The 22,432-nt window shown below is 56.8% G+C and overlaps 1 protein-coding gene across 1 annotated transcript in view; it reads right to left on the bottom strand.

The window, feature by feature from the left end:
* Positions 1-22,432, bottom strand: part of CABIN1 (calcineurin binding protein 1) — a 97,954-nt gene that overhangs the window by 67,879 nt on the left and 7,643 nt on the right. Inside the window, exons 6-19 of the mRNA XM_082852872.1 lie at positions 21,557-21,737; positions 19,257-19,386; positions 17,839-17,988; positions 15,820-16,106; positions 14,640-14,808; positions 12,776-12,912; positions 12,065-12,282; positions 10,876-10,954; positions 10,182-10,369; positions 9,296-9,448; positions 7,853-8,047; positions 5,087-5,329; positions 4,835-4,991; positions 118-233 (exon numbers count right to left, since the gene is read on the bottom strand). Of these exons, the coding sequence (XP_082708998.1) occupies positions 118-233; positions 4,835-4,991; positions 5,087-5,329; positions 7,853-8,047; positions 9,296-9,448; positions 10,182-10,369; positions 10,876-10,954; positions 12,065-12,282; positions 12,776-12,912; positions 14,640-14,808; positions 15,820-16,106; positions 17,839-17,988; positions 19,257-19,386; positions 21,557-21,737 (2,403 nt within the window). The remainder of the gene's footprint in view (positions 1-117; positions 234-4,834; positions 4,992-5,086; positions 5,330-7,852; positions 8,048-9,295; positions 9,449-10,181; positions 10,370-10,875; positions 10,955-12,064; positions 12,283-12,775; positions 12,913-14,639; positions 14,809-15,819; positions 16,107-17,838; positions 17,989-19,256; positions 19,387-21,556; positions 21,738-22,432) is intronic.

Here is a 22,432-nt window from a genome sequence, read left to right as displayed (position 1 = left end):
GAGAAGCGGGGAGAGAGAGGGGGACAGAGAGAAAGAAAGCAAGAAAGCACGGGCACACACTCTAGACCCGGGGTGACAACGGCCAGAGAAGGGCGGACGCGCCCCAGCAGCACTTACGTAGAATCGCAGCAGGGCCCCTTCGGAGTTGCAACACCAGGCCCTCCGGCCCAGGTACTCATGGGCCGTGTTGAGCAGCATGAGGGAGGAAGGGAGCATGGGCATATCGGCTGACACTGGGGAAAGACCAGGCGACACACAGGGTCAGTGCCAGCACGGCTGGGAGCAGTGGGCCCCGCTCCTCTCTCTATACCAAGGGGCCGCAGAGTTCTCCCTCTTTCCTTTTTCATCTTTTTGTCTTTTAAAATCAGTAATGATGTGACTGGGTTTACTAAAGCAGTACATGCTTATCAAAAAACAATTCAGATCACACAGGACCGTATACAGAAGGAATGGTCCATCACCAAAGAGCAGCACTGCCCACCTCACCCCACCCCACCCCACACCCCCGCCCCCAATAACCAGGGCTGACATTTGGTGAACATCACTGGAAGCATCTTTCTATGCATGTATGAGACATTTTGAAAGAGAGAGACAAGTCATTTATGACAATGGAACCCATACTACACATACCATTGCTTAACTTAAAAATTCTTATATTTAGGTCTGTTTAACTACTACAGAAGGAAAAAGAACTACCAAATCTCAGTTAAATGTTTGTTCATCACTAGAACTATGGCTAGTTCCTTAAACATCCCTTGGTGTGTTTGAAACTCTGAGCCATAACCCATCATGGTCTTATAACTAACGTTTTTAAAGAGGATTAGGACAGGACACATTAGGATAGAAAGTACTAGAGAAAACAGAATCAAGATTCTTTCATGAAATTTGTTTTGTACTTTTTAAAAAAATTATTTAATTTTGGCTGTGTTGGGTCTTTGTTGCTGCGTGCGTGCTTTCTCTAGTTGCGGTGAGAGGGCGCTACTCTTCATTGTGGTGTGCGGGATTCTCATTGCGGTGGCTTCTCTTGTTGCAGAGCACGGGCTCTGGGCTCAGTAGTTGTGGCGCACAGGCTTAGGAGCTCCACGGCATGTGGGATCTTCCCAGACCTGGGATCGAACCCGTGTCCCCTGCATTGGCAGGCAGATTCTTAACCACTGCGCCACCAGGGAAGTCCTTTCATTTCCATTTTCAACAGCATCAAATGACTGTTACATCAGGTCAGTGATGGCTCTGTGGTAGCTTTTTCCTCATCTCCCCCAGCTCCCAATCTGGTCGTACACACTGCTTCTAGTGCAGTAGGGTTATAACACGTACATTCTGTTCTGCAGCCATAATCAGCCCGACTGCTCTCTTTCGACTCCAATTCTAAGTGGATCTGGTGCTCATCGCAAGTTCTTTCCTGTGGCTTCTCCATCCTGACTCATGTTCGTTTACTGACTTCATCCTCCAGCCATGCTTTTAAGAAGCACTCAAGGAGCTGGAATCCACTGTAATTACAAACGACTGGCTACATGCCTGGGCCCACACTTTCCTGCCCTGAGAACCCTGCAGACATGTGGACATGACCCCAACTGCACTGAACACTGCCAGGGAGAAATCTGAAATGAGCCCTGTTCTTTGTCCCATTAAGATAAATTGCTTTTTCAGTTTAGAAACCTGACAAGTCTTTACCCCTAAAATAGATCCTTCACCAGGATGCATCTTGATGTAGACTGTTGCAATATCAACTTTTCTCGGTATATACTTTGAACCTGCAGATTCAGTGTTTATTACAATTCAGAGAACTCTTCCTGTATTTGACATCAGATTCCTTGCTGCCATCAGGGGCCCCATTCACCCTCACACTGGACCATCTCTGTCTTCCACATCTACCACCTTCTCTCCAGTGCTGTTAGCTCTTAATCCGTCTCCCGCAGTTTCAGTCATGTTCACTCTGCTCCTCGCTGTTTTAGTTTATTAGTTTATAATGCTGAGATGTGGTTTGCAGCGTTTTCCCTTAGTTCTGCAGTTGTCCTTTTCATTTCATTCTGCTTATCGTCTTAGAAATTTTAACAAATGATTTTCTTGGGCCAATCACCCACAAGCCTCTGCCTCTGCTCCTTGCCGTACGCTTTCTTCCAGGCCTAGTTCACCTGTCTCTCGAATGGTGTGTTCCTTCTTCCCTTCCTGTACTTGATGCGGGGTGTGAGGTAGGGGTGGGCCATGACCTGTCAGCATGCCCGCCATGTCACCTCTCTCTATCCTGCTCATGGTCAGCCAGGGCGGCTCCTCGGACCACGGCAGTGCTGCAATCACCATGAAGGAATTTCCTGGGGCATCTCCAACAAAGAGGACCAGCCTGCCCTTCCTTGAAGCTGTGAGCTTGCAGCAGGTGTTGCTCTCAATCGCTTTCCGCCACCTATGTCTGCTGAGGGAAAAGAAGGGAGCTCGCTCGACCAGGGCTGCATCAGTCCGCACTGGGGGGCCAGGGTTTTGTCCTCTCTTCCGAGATCTCCTAAAGGTAGGATGGCTGCCCGGGGAGAGCAGTGCGGCCAGCACATGGCCCCAGCCAGCAGTTCCTTCGGCTTGGCTACAGCCACGGGAGCCATATCCAGTGACTGAAGTGAGATGGGAGGGCAAAGGCCTGGCTTCCTCTGCCCGACATGCTACAGAGCCCCCGCCGGGGTCCGAGACGACGTCAGGATGCACCCTGTTCTCCCCGCTGCTTCCCGCTTCCTTTCACGAGCAGAGATTCCTATTATACCATCCCAACATCTGCTCCAGGGAACTCAGCATGCAACATTGCCCCATGCCGGCCCCTTACTGCCGGCCAGAGGGCCCTCCATGTAGTCTGCCACCAGGAGGGGCAGGACCCAGCAGCCCTTCCTGCCTCTGCCAAGGCCCAGGGCAATACAGGGGGCAGCCCCGCCAGCCCACTCTCTACAGAACAGAGGACTCTGTCCACTCACCCTATCCCCTCAGTCCTCCTCCAGGGGGTGGAGGAGGAGATGGGCCACACCGGCGGCCAGTCCACCAGGATCTTTGTTTCCCTATCCCACCCTTTTGAAGTTTATGGCCTTGGACTGTCCTCCTCCCCTTATTTGCTTACTGGCAGTTTTTTTAAAAACTATATTGTGGGGACTTCCCTGGTGGCACAGTGGATAAGACTCCACGCTCCCAATGCAGGGGGCCTGGGTTCAATCCCTAGTCAGGGAACTAGATCCCACATCATGTCGCAACTAAGAGTTCGCATGCCACAACTAAGGAGCCCGCCTGCCATAACTGAGACCAGGTGCAACCAAATAAATAAATATTTAAAATAAAACAAAAGAAATCCTGTTACTAAAAAAACAAAAAAGCAAACCAAAAAAACCCATATTGTGCTTGCATAATTAATTAAGAGGAGACTCTTAATCCAGAAGTCTTTTTACACCTACATTTACAGGTGTAAACCTTAATTTTTTTCACCACTGAAACTGTTTTGTAAAACACAGAGGCACTATTTGTCAAGCTCTTTAAAGATAACCGTTCTAAAAATTTATCCAAAAAAATCAATTAAGCAGAAGCAAAAAGGCGTGCATGAGGTATTGACTAAAGAATGACCAGTAAGAGAGAAACACCGCTGCCCTGAGAGTTGGGCAAAGCAGGGCACCTCTCCTAGCATCACGAAGACAACAGAACACAGCCACACAGCTTATACACGGGGGGGTGAAAGCCTTCCTCGGTCTGGCTCCTTGCCAAGTCCAGCCACATGCCCAGCCCTTCCGGGTCCCTGCCCAGCTGCCCCCATCGCTTCCCGGTCCCCCGTCAGGCCGCAGGTGTGGCACTGTGGGTGCTGCTAGTGGTCCCGTCTGTCGCCTCCACTGTGAACCTTTCCAGGCCAGAGGTTCTCACCCCCGGAGGCCTGACAAGCAGAGAGCAGCTGACAGACACCTGCGGAGTGAAGCACTTGGAGCAAGAGAGCAAGTGGAAGGAAGGCAAGCTGGTGTGGGCTCCATGGTTGTGGCCACACAGCTGACTTTCCTTCCTGTGCGCTTTGCTGATCCGTCAAATGACGGAGGAAACCACCCCCACAAATTCAATTTTAAGCTGGTTGAATATACACATAAATACGTGTATTGTAATCATAGCTATATAAAAAGTATACGTATATCAGCCAAGTTTAGATTGAAAATGTGAGAAAACCAAAGGAATAAAGTCCATTTGGTAGAACTACACTCTTTGCTTAAATGTCATTTAGCTGTTGTTTTGATGTAATTTCTTCCACCGACCACATTTCCCACCATGGTGCTGACCCGGCTCAAGTGCCACCTCCACACAGGGCCCTGGCTCGCCCCTGCGGCCTCTGCACCCCTCGTGCCAGCACTGACCTGCCGTGGCAACGATGGCTTTACTGCCCCGTAGGTCCTCCAACAACCCTGAGATGGTGCCACTATCCCCAGAGTGGACGGCGGAACAGAGGCTGGGGGTCGCCTGACTAGCCCATGGTCACATGGCCAAGAAGTGGAACCTGTGCCTGCTTGCCCCGTGCTGCCCTCCAGTTGCCCGGGCCCACACCCACGAGGGCCCACGGGCTGCGCAGGGACTGGAAGAGCTGGCAGCACGAGGCTCCCAGAGCAGGCCCACTCCTCACGGTGCTCACCACCTGCACCCGATGTGAAACACTGCACAGGCCACGGCCACGCCCCCACCGCATGGTGGGGAGCCTCTGCCTCCATCCAAGTGCCACGAAACATCAACTGCCCAAGCCCAAGCCCACTCACGGTGCCTGGACAGGGCCACAGGGCCCTGAGGCAGAGACGAGAGGCAGGGACACCGGGCTGAGGGCCATCCCCACTGGACCGTGTCCCCACACCTTCGTCTGCGGGGCTCTGGAGCTGCTGCTGGTGGCACAGGGAGCGGAAGCTGTCCTCTTCCTGCCAGATGATGCGGTGCAAGATGATCCAGGGCAGCACCGAGGACACGTGGGGCTCCTTGGGCTCCTCCTGCACGGCCATGCTGCAGTCGATGACCTGGGGCGATCGGGCGTCACTGCAGGGTCAGCTCCCCCCGGGGTGCGTCCTTAGGGCCAACCGGGCTGCGGGTGGGCAGGAAGGAGCCAGGCTACCTGGATGAGGTTGTTGGTGAGACGGGTGAGGCCAGCGGCAGAGGATGAGTCCCTCAGGATGCTGCCACTGTTGTCTGCTGAGAGCGCCTGCTCGATGCCCAGCAGCAGCTGGGTTACCGTGGCCACCCACTCCTCCTTGGCGGCAGCCTCAGTGGCATTAACCATCTGCTGGACTGCCTCATTCAGAGCCACGTCAGAGCACTCGAAGCACTGCCGGTGGTCCTCCAGCCGGAGCAAGGAGTCCTGCATGAGGGAGGAGGGGGCAAGAAGGCGCTGTGAGAGCTACGGCCACACTCGCCACGCCTGGCCCCACAGGGGCCCAGGGCATGCAGAGCAGGCCCGCCCACCTCGACCGCCCTCCGAGGTGACAGACAGGCAGAAACGCGCCTGAACGCAGATCAAAACCACCCCCAATATAAGAGCCTTAATTGCCAGGAAAACGGGGCCTGTGTTTCTTTAGGGAAAGCCAGCACCGAGCAGGAGCTGCTGAGGTGTGAAGCCCACAGGGGCAGAGGTGGAGGCCGCAGGCTGGAGCCAACCCCACCTGATCAGAACACGCAAGGGGCTCGTTGACAGAAAGTCAGAGACAAGACAAGGACCCATCACTCTAATGTGACATGATCCCCAGTGCTTGAGGCCAGAAAGAGCTAAAAAGCAGAAGAACAACTGCCAACAAATAGGAGAGCAGATCAGCACTGACTGTGGCAGCAGACCATCCACCCAAAAGAGAAACCATCAGAAATAAAGGGAATGCAGTGAAGTGGCCAGATTTAAAATAAACACGCAAAAATCAACAAGGTTCCTATGAACCATAAACGTAGTTACAAGACATATGGACCAGCAAAAACGTCCTGCTCAAACAGCAACCCAAAGTATCAGGACTAAGAATCAACACAACCATGAGGAGACTGTACACTTACATTGAAGAATGTGGCAGGCAGCTCATCTACACAGGGAGACCGAGCCTCCTGCATATCCCAGAGAGGATTCCAAGTCAGACCCCCACCCTACAAAAGCTAGGTGAAGCGGGTTACACACAAGCATGAACCCAACACCTAACGCTGCAGGAAGAAGCAAGGCACACAGGCCTCTGTCTGTTGACACGCCCCTGCGGCCTCCCTTGTGGAGGGTAGGTTCCGTCAGGGGGCCTCCCCGCTGCCCGGTGTGAGGCACACTGTGGGAGCTCCATCCTGTGTGTGCAACAACTGGATGAATGTTGTTCTAGCCTCGAAAAGGCTTCCTAAGCATAATGAACGAATTTACCACTGTTTGAAAACATCAAGAGATTTAATGACCTAAAAATTCAAAACTTATGTACGTCAAAGAAAGCACAAGCTGCAATTTAAAAGCAGACAACAAACTGGGAAAAAACATTCAATGAGAAAAAGATTAATATCTCTAATATATAAAAAGCATTCCAAATCAATAAGAAAACACACCCCCTCAAGAGGAAAGGAGCAAAAACCAGCAGATTCCCCAGCACTCGGCCCAGGCCTCATCTCGGGCCTCGGCACCATGCGGTGCCTCCCCAGCAGCAGCCCCCTCCCCTGGGGCCCCCCCCGCCCACTTTGCCCAGGAGCTCCAGACCACAGAGCAAGACCACCTGAGCCACTGAGCTGGCCTGTCCCTGGCACACTCAGCTGTCCACCTCACAGCCACTGGCGCTGAGGTCATCACAGCTCGTCCCCTGCCCTCCTCTCCCCATTCCTCCCCTTTCACCTCCGCTTGTTCCCAGTCACACCTCTTAACCATTTCCCAGTTCAAGAAAGTCAGTTCAAAAAGCCCGGATGGGGACTTCCCTGGCGGTCCAGTGGTTAAGACTTTGCACTTCCACTGCAGGGGAAGCGGGTTCGATCCCTGGTCAGGGAACTAAGATCCCACATGCTGTACGGTGTGGCCAAAAAATTTTAAAAGGTTAAAAAAAGTAAAAATTTTTTAAAAGCCCGGGAGAAGACTGGGCTCTCTCCCTAGACTGAAGAGGAAGGACCCAGTGAGATAATAAATCAAAGCCCACCCCACACCACTGAGCACATCCCGTGTATCGTCTTCCACATCCATCTCCACGTGTCCCGAGGATGGCGGCAGCGGTCACTGCCAGCACCTGTCTGGGGCTTGCCACATGCCAGGCGTGATGCCCACACACGCCAGCTCATGAAAATCCACAGCAGGCCTCTGAGGTACAGACAATAACCATCTCCGCTCCAGAGACAAGACGCTGAGGCGCAGGGAGGCTGAGTGACCACGCAGCCCAGCAGAGGCTTGGTGCCCAGCCAGCTCTCAGCAGGGGTTCATGTGCTGAGGACGGGGGCGTGGAGGGAGCCAACAGGGCACATGGGCCTCACACACCACACTCGTGTTCCTTTCCTTCAACTACTTGATCCTACGGGACGATTTACCTTCTCTTAATTCTTTACATTGTATAGATATTTTATCAATTTTATATGTACTCAATAGTTAATTTAAAAAGCAATGAACAACATGCAGATGAACCATCAGGTGGATGGATGGCTAAGCCCTGACTAGTCTCCCTTCCCCCTCTGCCACGTGGAAGTTCAGAGCCTGGCGCAGGCTCACCTTGAGCCCAGCAGACCCCTAGGCTCCAATTCCCCCCCCCCCATATATTCTCACCACATCTTCCCGGTGCCCGAGGGGGCGGATTTTACTCCACTTCTCTCTACGTTCTCCAGGGCTGCCTCCAAGCCCCCGGAGAAGAAACTCCGGCCAAGCAGAAGGCACAAACAGGAGAAGGGCCGGGGCAGCACACACCTGCAGCAGCAGCAGTTGGGCCGGCCTCTCAGGCACAGATGTCATGAACTCCAGGTGTTTGGCCCGGTCAAACCCACTGGGGCACAAGGTGGGGCGGAGCAGGCGCACGACGGCCCGGTGGTCGCCAGCCTCGTACAGCCGCTGAGTCTCCTCCAGTGACTGGCACCGTTCTAGCGACCTCAGGTTCTTGTCGATCTGGAAAAGGCCCAGAATCACTGCCTGACGACCAAGCCCTCATGGGCTCCCTTAATGCAGCCAGAGTTTTGCATTTTTTTAAAAAATTATTTTATTTTATTTATTTTTTATTTTTGGCCGCGTTGGGTCTTCGCTGCTGCGTGCGGGCTTTTCTCTGGTTGTGGCAAGCGGGGCCTACTCTTCGTTGCAGTGCGCAGTCTTCTCATTGCGGAGGCTTCTCTTGTTGTGGAGCACGGGCTCTAGGTGCACGGGCTTCAGTAGTTGCAGCACACGGGCTCAGTAGTTGTGGCTCACGGGCTCTAGAGTGCAGGCTCAGTAGTTGTGGCGCACGGGCTTAGCTGCTCCACGGCATGTGGGATCTTCCCGGACCAGGGATCGAACCTGTGTCCTCTGCATTGGCAGGCGGATTCTTAACCACTGCGGCCCCAGGGAAGCCCCCCAGAGTTTTGCATTTAACAGACCCAGCCGAGAAGTATTTACAGCAAGTAAATACCTTATAAAATACTTTATAAATAGTATTTCTATTAAGGGCAAGGCATTCAAGTCTTTGAAGAACAAATATACCAAAAAACAAAACTACCACAGAAGCAGAAGGGCTCCAGAAAGCGTCTGTGAAAATAGTTAGACAGCCTCATGGCCACAGTTCAGTGAACCAGACTCCTAGAACCGTGGAGCATGGGGCTTCAGAGACCTAGGGAGCCAGGCCAGAGGCTGGCACACACCACCAATCCCCGAACCGTCTCCTCACAGGAGGCCTGCAGGATATGGGCAGCAGGGGCACTGCACTAGGCCTGGCCCTGAAAGCACTCTGCAAGAGTCTGAAGTCCACATCTGTGAATGTGTCACAGATGTGGAACTGTGGGCATGCGGTCAGAGGCTGCACAGTGAGGACAGGATTAGAACCACACACCGCTGACCCACCCCAGGGCCAGAGAAGCACTGGTCTGCTTCTGCAGGGCTTTTCCTCTCGTTCCTCTGGGGCTGCTGCCACATGCAGGCCAGAGAGCTGAGCAAGAGCCATTCTCCACCCTGTGGGCAGACACCTCCACCCCGGCTCCCAGCCACTGGCCCCCAGAGGAGCGCTCCATCAGGGGGTGTGCCTGCAAGTCTGTGGCACCCTGTGCCTCAGAGCTGCCTCTCCTGGGTCCCACCCACCCTGCCCTACTCAGCACGTGGGCCACTCTCCTAGTCCGCACGGACAGGTCAGGCCTTTGACCAAGAAAACACCATTAAAAAGCTCCCACTCACCTCCTCCAGGGAGACGACCGAGTCATTGTGGAGGTTGGGCAGGCGGATCACGACGTCTCTTTGCTCGGCTCCCGCCACAGCCCGGGCGGCAGCGGAGCTCTGCAGCATCTCTGTGCAGATGTCATAGTTCTCCAGGGCCTGCTCCATGTCTCCCTGGGCAGAGGAGGGGCACTCGCTGTGCTGCACCAGGTGCCTGCCCCCTGAGCCCACCAGACTGGGGGCACCACGAGGGCGGTTTTAGCCAACTACTACCATATCCCCTCTACAGAGGGGGTGGGGCTTAATAAGTACCTGCTGAATGAACGCATGAACGAATGATTCACACTACAGCTCCAAGGGGAGCATCGTGACCCTCGTGGTAGCGGTGAGGACACCGGGACACCAGAGCAAGGCTGAGTATCTATTCCAGATCTTGAGCAAAGCTGGCAGAGCCGCGACTAGACCCAGGCCTGTTCCAGCTCCAGAACCGACTGTGGGGCACTGGGTGCCACAGTGTGCAAGGGGCTGGGGAATAGCCAGCCCTCCCGGGCCCTCCAGACAAGCTCCATTCACACAGATGGGCAGTGATTCCCTCCCAAAAAACTGCACCCATTTGCACACATGCTCAGGCTCTCTCGGGAAACAAAAGGAAAGGGTCAAGGCTCCAAAGCAACCTCGCTGGGTCTATAGGGGTCCCATGAGGCCCCTCGTGGCGCTACAGCTGTGCTGATGGTGGGCGTCGGGATTTCTGAGATGCTGCACGTTCCCCACCACATCCCACCTCCTCATGCAGAGCCCAGTGCCCAGTGCCACACGTGCGCACACACACCCTCCACCACGCGGCCAGCTCTCTCCCCTCCCGCTGGGTACCAGCGCATCCTCCCCAAGCAGCCGACCACAGACCAACCTGCAGCGCCAGGAATCGCGCCTTCAACCAGTACACGCGGACCACAAACTCCAGCCAGCCATCCTCAAACAGGTCCCGCTGGGACGAGGCGAATGACAGCTGCAGGAGGTCCCCCAGGAAGTGGGCTCCCGGGAAGTCGGGCCCGAACCTGCCGCTCACCACACCCGCAGGGCAGTTCCGAGGAGACACTGAAAACCATCGGCCGAAAGGAGTCAACCTCCTGTGCGGGGCCCAGACACCCTTCTGCTCCCTGAGGTTGCCCCCAGCCCTGAGCCCTTGGAGCCTCACAGCCCCCGAGCAGCAGAGAGCCAGATGGGCTGGATGGGGATACGGAGACCCTGGGGCTAGAGGCCCTCATCCGGCAGACTGATCTGGAGCATATCTTTGCTCACCAGGTGGTGGTTTAAGTCAGAACGATCCATATCACCTGGGACAATGACTGGGGACACGTAAAGTATCAGGTGATAACCTGAGAAAATGGAAATGTCACGTCCCTCATCCTGAGTAACAGGAGCAGGCAGGTGGCTCCCTTGGGGCTCAGCTGCTTCTCAAAGGCCCCGGGTCTTTCCTGGCCTGACAAGCTGACCCAGGAAATGCGCCCCCTGTAGGTGTGACTCAGCCCCCCACTCCTGCCCCTCCCAGCTGCTGAGGGTCCAGAAAAGTTGCCCCACACAGAACACGGAAGGTCGCCTACCTGCAGAGCTCCGGCCCTTGGTCAGCAGCCACTGGTCCAGCTGCAGCTCCATGCAGGAGAGGGACATCAGCATCATGTCCTGCAGGACGGGTGCGGACGGTCAGGAACAGGGTCACATAGGTCAAGGGCAGGGGATGGAACGAACCTAAACTAAAATTTACTCTGATGAGAACATCAAGTTTTCCTCTACCTACTTTCCATTTCATAGGTGGTAATCACTAGCTTCCTGCTGGGCCATAAGGAGAGGCACGTGGATCTACACTGGAACAGACTCGGGAGGACCCGGGAGACCCGCCTTCAGTCCTCGGGGACTGTCCTATGGAAGAGGCAGCCCTGCCACCTGCCGAGCGCCAGGCACTCAACCCTGACAGCCCCCAGGGTGGGCGCGTCATTCCCTGGGTGGACCAGAAAGCTGAAACTCAGCAGTAAGGAGGCGCCAGCCTGGCCAATGGGCACAGCTGGGAAATAACCAAGCTGGTCTGTCTAGGGACCAAAGCCTCGGCCCCTCCCACTGCTCCACCCTGCTGGGACATAAGGAGAGGCACGTGGATCTACACTGGAACAGACTCGGGATGACCCAGGGGAGTCTGGGCAGATGGGCCTGGGGGAGCAGGCCTGGGCAGATGCTGCCAGGAAGCAGTTCCTGGGGTGTCCCAGTGGAGGCTGCACCGCCAGGGGCCCCTGACCTACACGGCCCTGAGGACCTGTGAACCTGGAGCTCCTCCACCTCTGTGCCCCCAGCAAGAAATACCACCCAAGGGCCCTGAAATCTCCCAGTGCTGCCTCCTCAGAAGCGGCCTTCCTCTTCTCACGGGAGAAGGGGCCAAAGCACCCTGGCTCCCTTGGCCCTGGGAGGCACTGAGTGCAAGAGCCTGGGCTGCAGAGGGCAGTGCGTAGGCTCGGCCCCCACAGCTGGCAGTCCCCAGCACCCCTTCTGCAGCCTTCCTCCACCTCTGCACTTGTGTCTCCTCACTTGTTGAAAAAACGGGTAGCGACGGTCCCTGGCGCCTAGAACACAGCAAGCCTCCACCTTCCAGCCTCTCTGCTGCTCTCCTCCTGCTCGTGAACCTCCCTCCCCCGTGATCCGCCCCCCGCCCCCCCGTCTCAACCCCACACCTCCACCTGCAGTTGCAGCCCAGGTCCCCCGTCTATGCTTGGCCCCCACCTGCCCGCCACCCGGCCAGCCAACCTGGATGTGCCTGTCGCCACAGTCCCTGAGCAGCGGGTTGGGCAGGCTGGCGCTGTGCCTCCGCCAGCTGTGGTAGATGCTGAGCACAACCTCTGCCAGGCCCGGCGGCCAACGCAGCAGGAACCTGTGGCCCATGCTCTTCAGGTAGCGCATCATAAGCTCCAGGATGCCCCCGTTGCTCAGGTTTCCCAGCAGGAAGGCGTGCACGTCTTGCTTCTCTGCCCGGAGCGGGGGAAGTGAACAGACTTCAACAGAGGACCCTCCGTGCCAGGGGCCCCATTTTGTTCGGGAGATGAGAGCAGGCGCCAGCGGGAGGAGCCCATGTGCCCCAGGGGGGCGCTGAGGGCGGGCCTCACGGCTGTGGGCACACCTATCTGAACCTCCAAGGCCCAGGCGGGTACAAGAGGGCTGACCCCTGGGTGTGGCCTTGCACAGCAGCACAGCTCCCGGCCGTACCCAAGAGCTGCGATGTACCCATTCGACCGGCAAAGCCCGCACCCCTAGGGGAGCACGGTGGAGTGTGAGCCAGGACACTCCAGCACACCCCGCCTCCAGCTGACCACAGACCTCAGGCAGGACAAAGCCAGGCAGCCCCTGGACCACCCTTGAAAAACCACCCAGACCCATCCCCCCAGCACGCGGCCTGAGCGGGTTCCAGGAGAATAGGAGGAAGGAGTCCTCACAGCACTGCCCGTGGTGCCTGGGTCCTACCAGATTCCATGAACGTGGCTGAGTCGAAGGACAGCCTGTGGGGCCCGACGCTTGGGAAGTTCTCCAGTTTGGCTTCTGACGGGACTTCGTAGTTACTAAAGGGATCGTCTTCCTCCTCGGGGTCCAGCTTTCTTAACCTGCACGGAACACACCGAACTCGCAAAGGCCACAGCGCATGTTCCAACACCTTCCCCTGAGAGAGAGGAGAGCTGAGCCGGACCCGAGGCTGGCCCCAGCCCCACGGAGAGCTAGAGACAGAGGCCGAAAAGCTCCACTTGGGCAGCACAGTTGGCCAGGCCTCCAGGTGCCAAGGCCCGAGGGGGGCCTGGGGGACGAGGAGAAAGTGGGTGGGTGGGCGGCCCCTCCAGAGCTCCTCATAGCTCTCTGAGCCCAGGGAGGCCTCTCCCAGCAGGCACCACACCTCAGACCCCCCCAGGGACTCCACTTTAGCTGAGCCTGCCACCTCGCCGAGGATGGACAGGTAGGCGCCTCCTGACGTCCTGGTGTACAACTGCACGCCTCTGCCCCAGGGACCACGCCCAGCAAGCCACCGTGTGCCCCTGCCTGATGATTCGAGGAAGCTGATGTGAAAACCACACAGGAAACCAGCAGTTGAAATAAAGAATAAAAAAGAAGGTAGACACTATTCCACACGAAGGGGGCTGGGGAGCAAGGCCCTGGGCGGGGCAACGAGCGGAGGGGAGATGGGGAAATGGTCCTCGGGCCCCTTGGCACCTCCTCTTCGCAGCCCTCGGAAGGGAGACCTGCTTTTGGAGGGGCGGCTAGGGAGGAACTGATCAGAGAGCCCGCCTCCTCCACTCACTGAGAACAGCTCCACTTCTGAGCATTTCCTTCTCACCACACAGAAACGGAAAGGCAGCAAATTAGGAAAATCAGGAACCTTGTGGCAAAACAGATTTACAATCCACCTAAAGGTCCTGGCTCCTCCTCCTCCGCATGGATGCATCACCATTGAAACCTACTGTCACGAACCAAAATGCCAGCTGGGGACTCCTGGGACACAAGCTCACGTAACACACGTGGTTACCTCCCAAACTCCACTCCAGTAACCGGGAAGGAATAAAATGGAGTCAACTCACAAAGACACAGGGGGTAAGAGAGGAAGCCCCAGCTGACAAGACATGCCCACCAAACGTTAGAAGGCAGAGAGATGCCCAACCAGCAGAGACTGACTGCTCTCTGCCCTCAGTGAGGGCATTAAGAAGTCTGGCACTGGCACCATAAACCCCAGGAAGGCTCAGGCATCAAGGTCCCAGAGCGTCTGAGGGAGGTGACAGGGCAAGGACCAAAAGCATGGGGGCTGGCGAAGACCTAGGGCAGGAGCACTGGGGCGCAGCCCCCCAGCTCCACGCAGCCTGGCCCATCTCCTCCCGGGAGGCTCCTCTGAGGAACACCGCGAACCAGTGAAAGCAAGGGATGACTCCTGAGCCCACCGTCCACCTTCTCAGAGTTCGAGGGAACCCTGCTGAGCCTGGAGAAGCCAAGCAGGCGCCCTCCCTGAGCGCAGGGGGTCCCTTCCACGGGCCGTCCCCACGTCTGCACCTGAGGAGCAGCAGCCCCAGGCCTCCTGGCAACAAGGGAAGGCCCAGGGGCGTGAGCGGGTCACCTCCAGCTCCAAAAGACACAAAACTCACGGTTCCTGCCTTCAGGACATTCAGAGGCAGGAGAGGCAAGAAAACCCAAGCCCCCAGTCCAGGAAGACCCGAGCGTTGGCCGTTTGTACAGATGTTACAGGAAGACGAAGGACATGCCTGGAGGGGAGGGCGACCACGGAACCAGGGACGTGAAGGGAGGCAGGAGGTTTGTGTGCTCCCTTTTCTAAAACAGAAAAAGTGCACCGCACCTGGACGGCAGGAACTTCACCAGCAGCTCCTGGAAGTCCACCTTCTCTTCTTTTTTGCACTTGGTGTTTCGGACGCGGGCAGACCGCCGCTTCGCCGTCTCCCCGCTCTCCTCAGAAATCTTCTTCCGCTTCACCCCTTTCTTGGATTTATCTCCTCCAGAAACATCACCTTCACAAAGAGAGCACGTTGAAATCTCACAAGAGTCAGGCTAGGGAAATGCACCACGAGGCACTCGGTCCCTTCTTTTATAATAACCCTGCCTGCAGGTTTAACCTGTGGCTTCTTTGACATTCAGGAAATCTCCTGTCTGCTCTAACAAGGAGCCTGGGAAAAGTCCATTCCAAACCGCTTAAGTCTCACCCCTTTCTCCAACTCACAGAGCCCAAAAGCCAGATCTCAAGGCTACTTTCCACACTACAGAACGCCAGGGTCTCAGGGTCAAATGCCCCATCCCCCTGCCCCTCCCACTGGCTGGCCTGGGATGGAACAGAGCAAGTCGCAATGACACTGACTCAGTCCATCGTCATGGCCCAGTGACACGATGTGGGCGAGAGAGTCACATAAATCATACAGAGAGAAGAGGGGTGTCATGTATGATTAAGTTAAAAAGTTAAAAACAATCATATACAGGTTCATTCAGAAACTTCCTTAACTGCCAGATATTCTTCATCGGTGACACAAAAATCAAGGAAAGGCTCAGGAACTTTAGTCTGAAATTCTTTTACAACTCCAGTGATAATAGACACCAATAAAACCATTCCAACATATACTACCGCATGCGGCGGTAACTATGCTGACTGCTTCTTAAAGCTAAAGAACTCAGAACATCAGTGTACAGCAGCACTGGGTGCAGGGCGTGAGCCAGCAACTGAGCAGAACCAGCAGAGGGACCCGCCAGCTCACAGGTCACAAGCAGGAGTAAACTCTACCCCAGGACTGAGCAACTGGGCATCGAGTGGTCTGAGGAGCTGTATCCCTGAGGCCAACCCCTTCCCTGCAGGGGCCCCAATGCAGAAGCCACCGCTGACGAGGGAGGCCCTGCGAGCAGGCCCAGAGGCTCCCCTGTGGGGCCAGTAGCGGCAGCAGGACCCGTCCCTCTGGATAGACCAGGGCACCCCGACTCTCATTCCTGCTCAGCAGACGGCGTCTCTCCTGAAGCCAACCCCGAGGCCTGCTCACCTGCGGGGATGCCCGTCTCCAACAGGCTGGGGCTGTGCAGCAGGAAGCTGGCCGTGGCCACGGGGGCGTAAGAGAGCACAGGCTCTGCCACGGTCACCTCGGGGTTGGCGTTAACGGGGCTCGGCTGGATCACGCTGACAGGTGCCACCACGGCAGAGGGCACCAGGGGCTGGCCAGGGTCCTGGTAGTCGGACAGGTCGATCCTCTTGCCGAGGCTGGGCCGCGGGGGCTCGCAGGTGGTGAGGTGGTGGTACATGGCCAGCAGGCTCTCCCCGAGGCACTTCCAGCTGCAGGAAGAGGGTCACCGCCCGGGTCAGCACACAACACGGGGTGCCCGGAACTCAGGGCTGCCATCTCCATGAGGGCGGGGTGGTCTCAGTTTACTGATAGCTGAGGTGGAGCAGCCGGGGCTGGAGCAGAGCCCGCACCCGCTCCACTGCCCGCAGGAGAAGCCCTGAGGCATCTCAGCCCCAGGCCCCTTCAGACCTACCAGGCACACAGAGAAACCACAGACTCACTCAAAAACCCCTTCCCTACAAGGTTGAATCTTTAAAACGACGGTGTCGTTGACCTGTTGTCACTAGTCTGGTTTTCTGGGGGAGGAATACTGGCAGGGATATGGTCTAAAGGGGCTGAACAGCTCTTGGGCCGGGGCTTGCTGGATGCAAACCGAGACTGTCGTGTGTTTTGTGGTGTGTAAGTTGTGTTGTGTGCCCTGTTGTGGTGAGGTGTAGCATGTGTTATGTTGTATGCTGTTTTGTGTTTTACTTGTAGTCATGTGTTGTGTTGTATGTCATGCTGTGTTATGGTATGACACAGTGTAGCCTGACGTACTCACCCTTCCAACCTTGAACAGCTTCCCAGGCCCTCAGACTAAAAACCAAAGCCTCTGCCTGTCCCCTCAGTGGCGCCCAGCCTCATCGCACCGCCGCAACCCCGCCCCCCCCCCCCACGCCTGCCCCCTGCACTCTCGCCTCGCTAGCTTGCTTTCAGTTCTGCAAACAAAACCACCCCCCACATACCACAGGGCCTTTGCACAGGCTTCCCTCTGCCCGGAAACAACACCCCACTCACACCCCCCAGCTCCTCTGCCTGATCCATGCCCACTCCTCCGCCAGACTCCAGCTCTGGCCCTAAGCCTTCCCCAACCCCCGGAGCAGTGCAGACCCCATTATGAGCTCTCGGTGCTGTGCTTCTCTCCTCGAGGGGCCTGTCAGCTTTGCACGTGTGCCCCTCCTTCTGGTGACTGAGTACCCCTGGGACTGCCTCCAGTTTCCTGGGAAACTCAAACGTGCGGGAATGAACAAGTAGGAGCAGTAACGTGGGTCGGAACCAGCCCCTCCTGCGTGCTGGCTCTGCACGACCCCCAAGCACTCAATTCAATTATCATGATGACCCTACAAGAGAGGGATACTGCTCCCTCTTTTCCAGGAAGTGGCACATAATGACCCGGCGAGGGCACCAGGGCTGGACCCCAGTCTGTCCCACCTGGTGGGGAGCTGCGGGCCACCACGTGACGTGCCTCCACATATGAGACACTCTCAACTTACAGGCACGAGGGTCAATGCCAGGATGTTAGGAACAGACCTCACCGAAGGGCTAAATGACCCCAACTCCAGGGACCACCCTTCCCGGGGCTATGCTGAGGCCCACCTTCCAGGATGCCAAGCAGCCCTAGCAGGGGAGCATGGACTAGAGATCGGGAAGCCAGGACGTGGGATCAGCTCCCCCCTCACCAGTAGCCTCTCTGAGTCCTGGTGTCCCCCGTCCAGGGCTTGGCTAATGCTGGTTTCCTTCTCCCCTTAGGGTGGGCAGATGAGAGGGGCGTACAGGAACATGGCAGGTGGTGGGTCAAGGACAGCAACAGAGAGGGACTTCGACCGGGGAAGGCCCGGCCTGCTTCCTGCAGTCACCCGCCCATGTGCGCCCAGCTCCTGCCACGGCAGCAGCCTGGGCGGGCTCAGCCCCCTCCCAAGCAGGGCCCAGTGGCCACCAGCAACCCAGACCCAGACGACCTACGTGAAGAAGGGGATGGGCTGCACCAGCTTCAGGTCCGGCTCCTTCTCGTGCGTGGTCAGCGCCTGCCGCCTCCTCCGAAGCCCCAGGGCCTCATCCATGATGGCCTGTGACTCGGCCGCGCTCACCGACACCTCGTGGATGGACATGTCACTGAGAGTGCGTGAGACAGAGAGGAGTGACCGTGTCACACTAGAGCCAAGATGGAAATCTTACACAGAGGGATGCAGTTAATATCCTTTAATCTGTATTAATTCTTCCTACAAATAAAATAACTACTTGAGTCTGGGCTGAAAAGGGCAGTAATTAGCATTCTTAATACCCACGTTACACTGAAAATGATTAATGCCCTTTGATCTGCTTACAATTCATCACCTTCATCTGTATTAACAGGATCATAGTAGTGGCAGAAAAGCAAAAGAAAAATTAAATGCTGCTCTCAATTATTTGCTGAAAACCTTTTAAGAATTTAACTCTCCCATCCTACCCATCCCAAAAAAGGTTATCAGACCAGCCAAGCTCACCAAAGCCTATGGAGATCAACAGAAAGGTGGGAGTTTGAGGCCCCGGATGCCTCCCACAGGCACACCTCTGCCTGTGGTGGCCCGGCAAGACCTGCCCCCACTGCCCTGTGCCCTCCTCCCCACAAGGCTCCCCCGTGGAGCCACGCGCTTATGGACTCATCATCTGTCCTACATGCTCATCAACCACCTCTCCAAAGAAGGTCAGCTCCGTCAGGACAGATGTGAATAAGAGGCACAGTCTTACGAGGGATAAACACCAAAATAACCACTAACTCCCAACCGGTGAGCTCCCAGGGCCAAGGAAATACCAGAGGGCACAGGAGTTGGTTCCACTGGAGGATGGGCGGGGAGGCAGCCCGGACTTAGAAAGCTGCCAAGAGGGGATGTGGGGCTTGGAATACGAAGGGGCACGAAGACACCATAGGGAGAGGATTCCAGGTGAGGGCGCTGTGGGAGCCAGGGTGCTGTGGGAGCCAGGGTGCGGGACCGGACCGGACATAGCAGGGCCCTGGAACAGCTCTCCCCTTGGCGGAGGGAGAAGCAGGAGGAGAACTGGGGGGTCAGACTGCAAAGGGCCTCCTGGGCGATGCTGCTGAGCATGAGCCTCATCCCGGAGGCAGGCACGGTGGCCCGATTAGAGGCGGGCCGGGCAACACAGGAAGCACAGCCTCGGAAAGGGGTAGGGTGGGCAGCGAGGAGTGAGGTGAACAAGGCTGCTGTGAGCACCCAGAGGAGAGCCGCAGGGCAGCGGGGAAGGAGGGCAGAGGACAGGCGGAGGCACCGCCCATATGAGGCGCGTAGGGAAACAATAAACCAAGCAGATCAGAGCCGTTTGCCAAGTGAGGGGCCTCAACAGCCCCCAGCCGCTGGGGAGGAGGTGGTGGGCTGCAGACTCACCATTTCAGGAACATCCGGAGGGAGTCCTGGCGGAGACACGGTTGCTCCTCGAAGATCTTCTCCTTGAGAACCAGCCCCTTGCTGTAGCGGCAGTCCTTCTCCAGAGCTTTGCAAATGAAGTACAGACAAGCTGGCCAGGAAAGAAACAGGCGTGACCTCCAAGCTGCGCTCTGACTCTCTGGCCTTGCCAGTGACGCCAGGGAAGTAGTCCCTGCTCTGGAGTCCAAGAAACACCAGGTAAATGACGACAAGACACCACTTTAATCCATCCAATCGGGAACGATTTTTGAAAATAATAATACCAAGGTCGAGGGGCAAAGGCCCACACTGCCAGGGAGGACGGCTGAACAATCTTTCTGCGGAAACATGGGCATCAAACACAGACCCTCAGCCCAGCAAGCCCACCTTGAGGAAACCCTTCGGGAACCAGCTGTCGGCCAACTGGAGTACGGCCGCCAGCTCCTCTCTGCCTGGGCCCCGGCCAGCCCTGTGCCCCACCCAGCTCCAGAGTCTGAGTATGGGTGCAAGGCACTCCCATCAGGAATAACCAGAGAAGGATGGAGTCAGGGAGGAGGAAGGAAAGCTGGAGCAGAAGCAGAGATGCCACGCGGAAGTCAGGGAGAAGGGCAGTGGGAGAGCGGTGCCCATGCCACAAGCAGGAGGGGGTCTGGGCTGCCCCGCCAGCCGCCCACTGAACTAGGGACAGGGGGCCCAGAGGTTCCCCCCTAACCGGAAGGAGGAGGAGGACATGGTTTCCTCTGGGAAGGTGGTGGGAGCAGAGAGAAAACGAGGGGGGCACCAAGCCTCTGGATGGACTGGTCAGCAGCACCAGAGCTGACCGTGCCCGCAGCAGAGGGAGGCCTGCCTACTCCTCTCGAGCGCCCATGTAGCGGCTGCTCATACTCTGGGGCTTCGATGTGGTTCTGCGGCTCTCACAGACACATGCACCGCTCTGTCCGCCAAACCCATCTTCCCACTAATACTTCAGCTTATCAAGTGCAGCTTCTCCAGGAGAGAGAACTGAGCCTGGTGCCAGAGAGAAGGTGGGACGCTGAGGCTGGGGCCTCCAGGGGGCGCCCAAGCTCCAGGAAGAGCCCGGGGAGAGACCCATAGTCACTGAAGATGAAAGTACTGGAGTCAAAACGGGCGATTCACAGCACGGGTGCGGACATCCACAGAAGGACACGCCCGAGAACGTTTGCGTGGAGGGACACAAGGGCCCAAGTCCAGAAATGACCCCACGTGCAAGCACGCGATGGTCAGAGGGTGCAGAGGAGGGCAGACAGCAGAGGACCCACAGCAAAGGGGCTGGGAGAAGGCACCCGCCCCCGCCCGGGGCCCACCTGGAGGAGGCGACAGAGGGCTGAGCTGGCTCTGGGGACACAGGGAGAAGTCAGGGTCACCTCGGGCAGGGGCAACTGGGAAGGGGCCACAGCAGCCTGCCCCTGGGGCATGCCGACCCCGCCGCTAGCCCTGTGCTGCACACGGTTCACCTGACTATACAGAGCTACGGTCGCAGTCCCATGGGTGGCGGGCAGGGCCCAGCTTCCCAGCCTCCGCTACCCCATCCTGCTCCACCTGCTCGACGCGCTCTTAGAAACAGAAGGAAAAGCCTCCAAGAGTCAGCCTTCCAGCTGTAACCTTCAACGTGAGGGCAAGTGCTGGCAGCAGGTCTGTCCTGAAAAGAATGAGCAGACCACGCCAGGACCACCTATGCCCGAGGCCAACTGCCCTGCACCCGAGCCCTGCCCGGGGCCCTCCCACAGAGCTGCCTGGAGGAGCTGGCCTAAGAGGCCCAGAACCCCAACAGCGCCCGCCTCGGGACAGTCCATGAGGGGCCGAGCAGAGGGCCAGGCGGGGTCAGAGAGTGAAGCAACTGGAAGGCAGACAGGGCTCCGTCTAGCACAGATCTTTCCAGCAGCCCTGCTCCTCTGTGGAAGGACCAGCTGCTAAAAGGAGGGAGTGAGCTCCCGGCACCGGGAGTCAGGCTGCAGCCGCTAGGCCGTCTGTCAGCAACTTATAAGAACAGGCACAGGGTGGGACACTGCAGAGACGAAATGAGAGACTGAAGGGAAAACCGCTCAGCAGACATGCTTCCTACTACAACGCATGGGGTAAGTCTCAACCGAGAAAGAAAGACAAGCAGAGTAAAGCAGGGAAGTAAAGTCATCTCCATTTCCCCTGAAGGTAGGGCAGAAAGCCCTTCAGTGTTAACTCTGGCTCCGAGCTCATCCAGGCCTCCCGCCCTCCTCGGTCCCAGTGCACGAGCACGTGGCAGAAAGCAGCGACACCCCACTCACTGGTGTAATCGCTGAGGGTGTACAGGACAGTGATGAGGTTGTCCAAGCAGGGCCAGTGGTCAGGATTGCACCGCAGCCCTTCCTCAAAAGCGTGGCGAGCCAGGGGGACCCGGATGAGCCTCAGGGCCACGTGTCCAATTTTATACCAGAGGTTGACGTCCGTGGAGTCCAGCATGACCGCCTGGTAGCAGCACAGCAGAGGCACACTCAGTCAGCTCCCCAGAGCGGGCATCCGTGGTGGCAGGAGGGCACAGCACCAGCCCAGCCACCCAGACTGCCCAAGGAATGACAGGGAAGTCACGTGGACCAATTTATCTAACTCAGAACATGTTCTTAATACATTCTGTCACTCTGAACACCTGTACTCCTTACATATTTGATATGTAAAAGAAGTGCAAGAAGTAGAATTAAAAGAAAATACAGAAACCTTCTGGGATTCTAGAAACAGCATGGGTGGGAGACAGACGTGGGTTCACATCCATACTCCCACACTGCCCAGCAGCGTGACCGCCAGCCTCAGTATCCTCATCCCTAAAATGAGGATAAAGACGCCCTCCTTGCCAGACGGCATGAGGGTGAGCACGTGCATGGTGCTGGCGCCTCAGAGGTGCCCACACAGGTAAGCCGGCCTGACAGAAATAATGGCAGTACAATTCTGAGTAGGTACTGGGTGCCAGGGGTCAGGCTCTGTGTTCAGCACCCTCTTTATATCACTCCAACTCTACGATGTAGACCTGGAGGCCCAGAGAAGTGAAGCAATCACCCATGGTCATGTGTGCCCTGCGTGGCAGAGGAAGAACACACATGCAGCCCTCTCTGAACTTGCTACTGTCACCTACTGCCTGGGGCCTCGGGCACTACAGCTGACACGGCACC

Source organism: Leucopleurus acutus, assembly GCF_964270905.1.
Source record: "Leucopleurus acutus genome assembly, chromosome: 13".
Lineage (NCBI taxonomy): Eukaryota > Metazoa > Chordata > Mammalia > Artiodactyla > Delphinidae > Leucopleurus > Leucopleurus acutus.
This window is presented reverse-complemented; position numbering and strand designations above follow the sequence as displayed.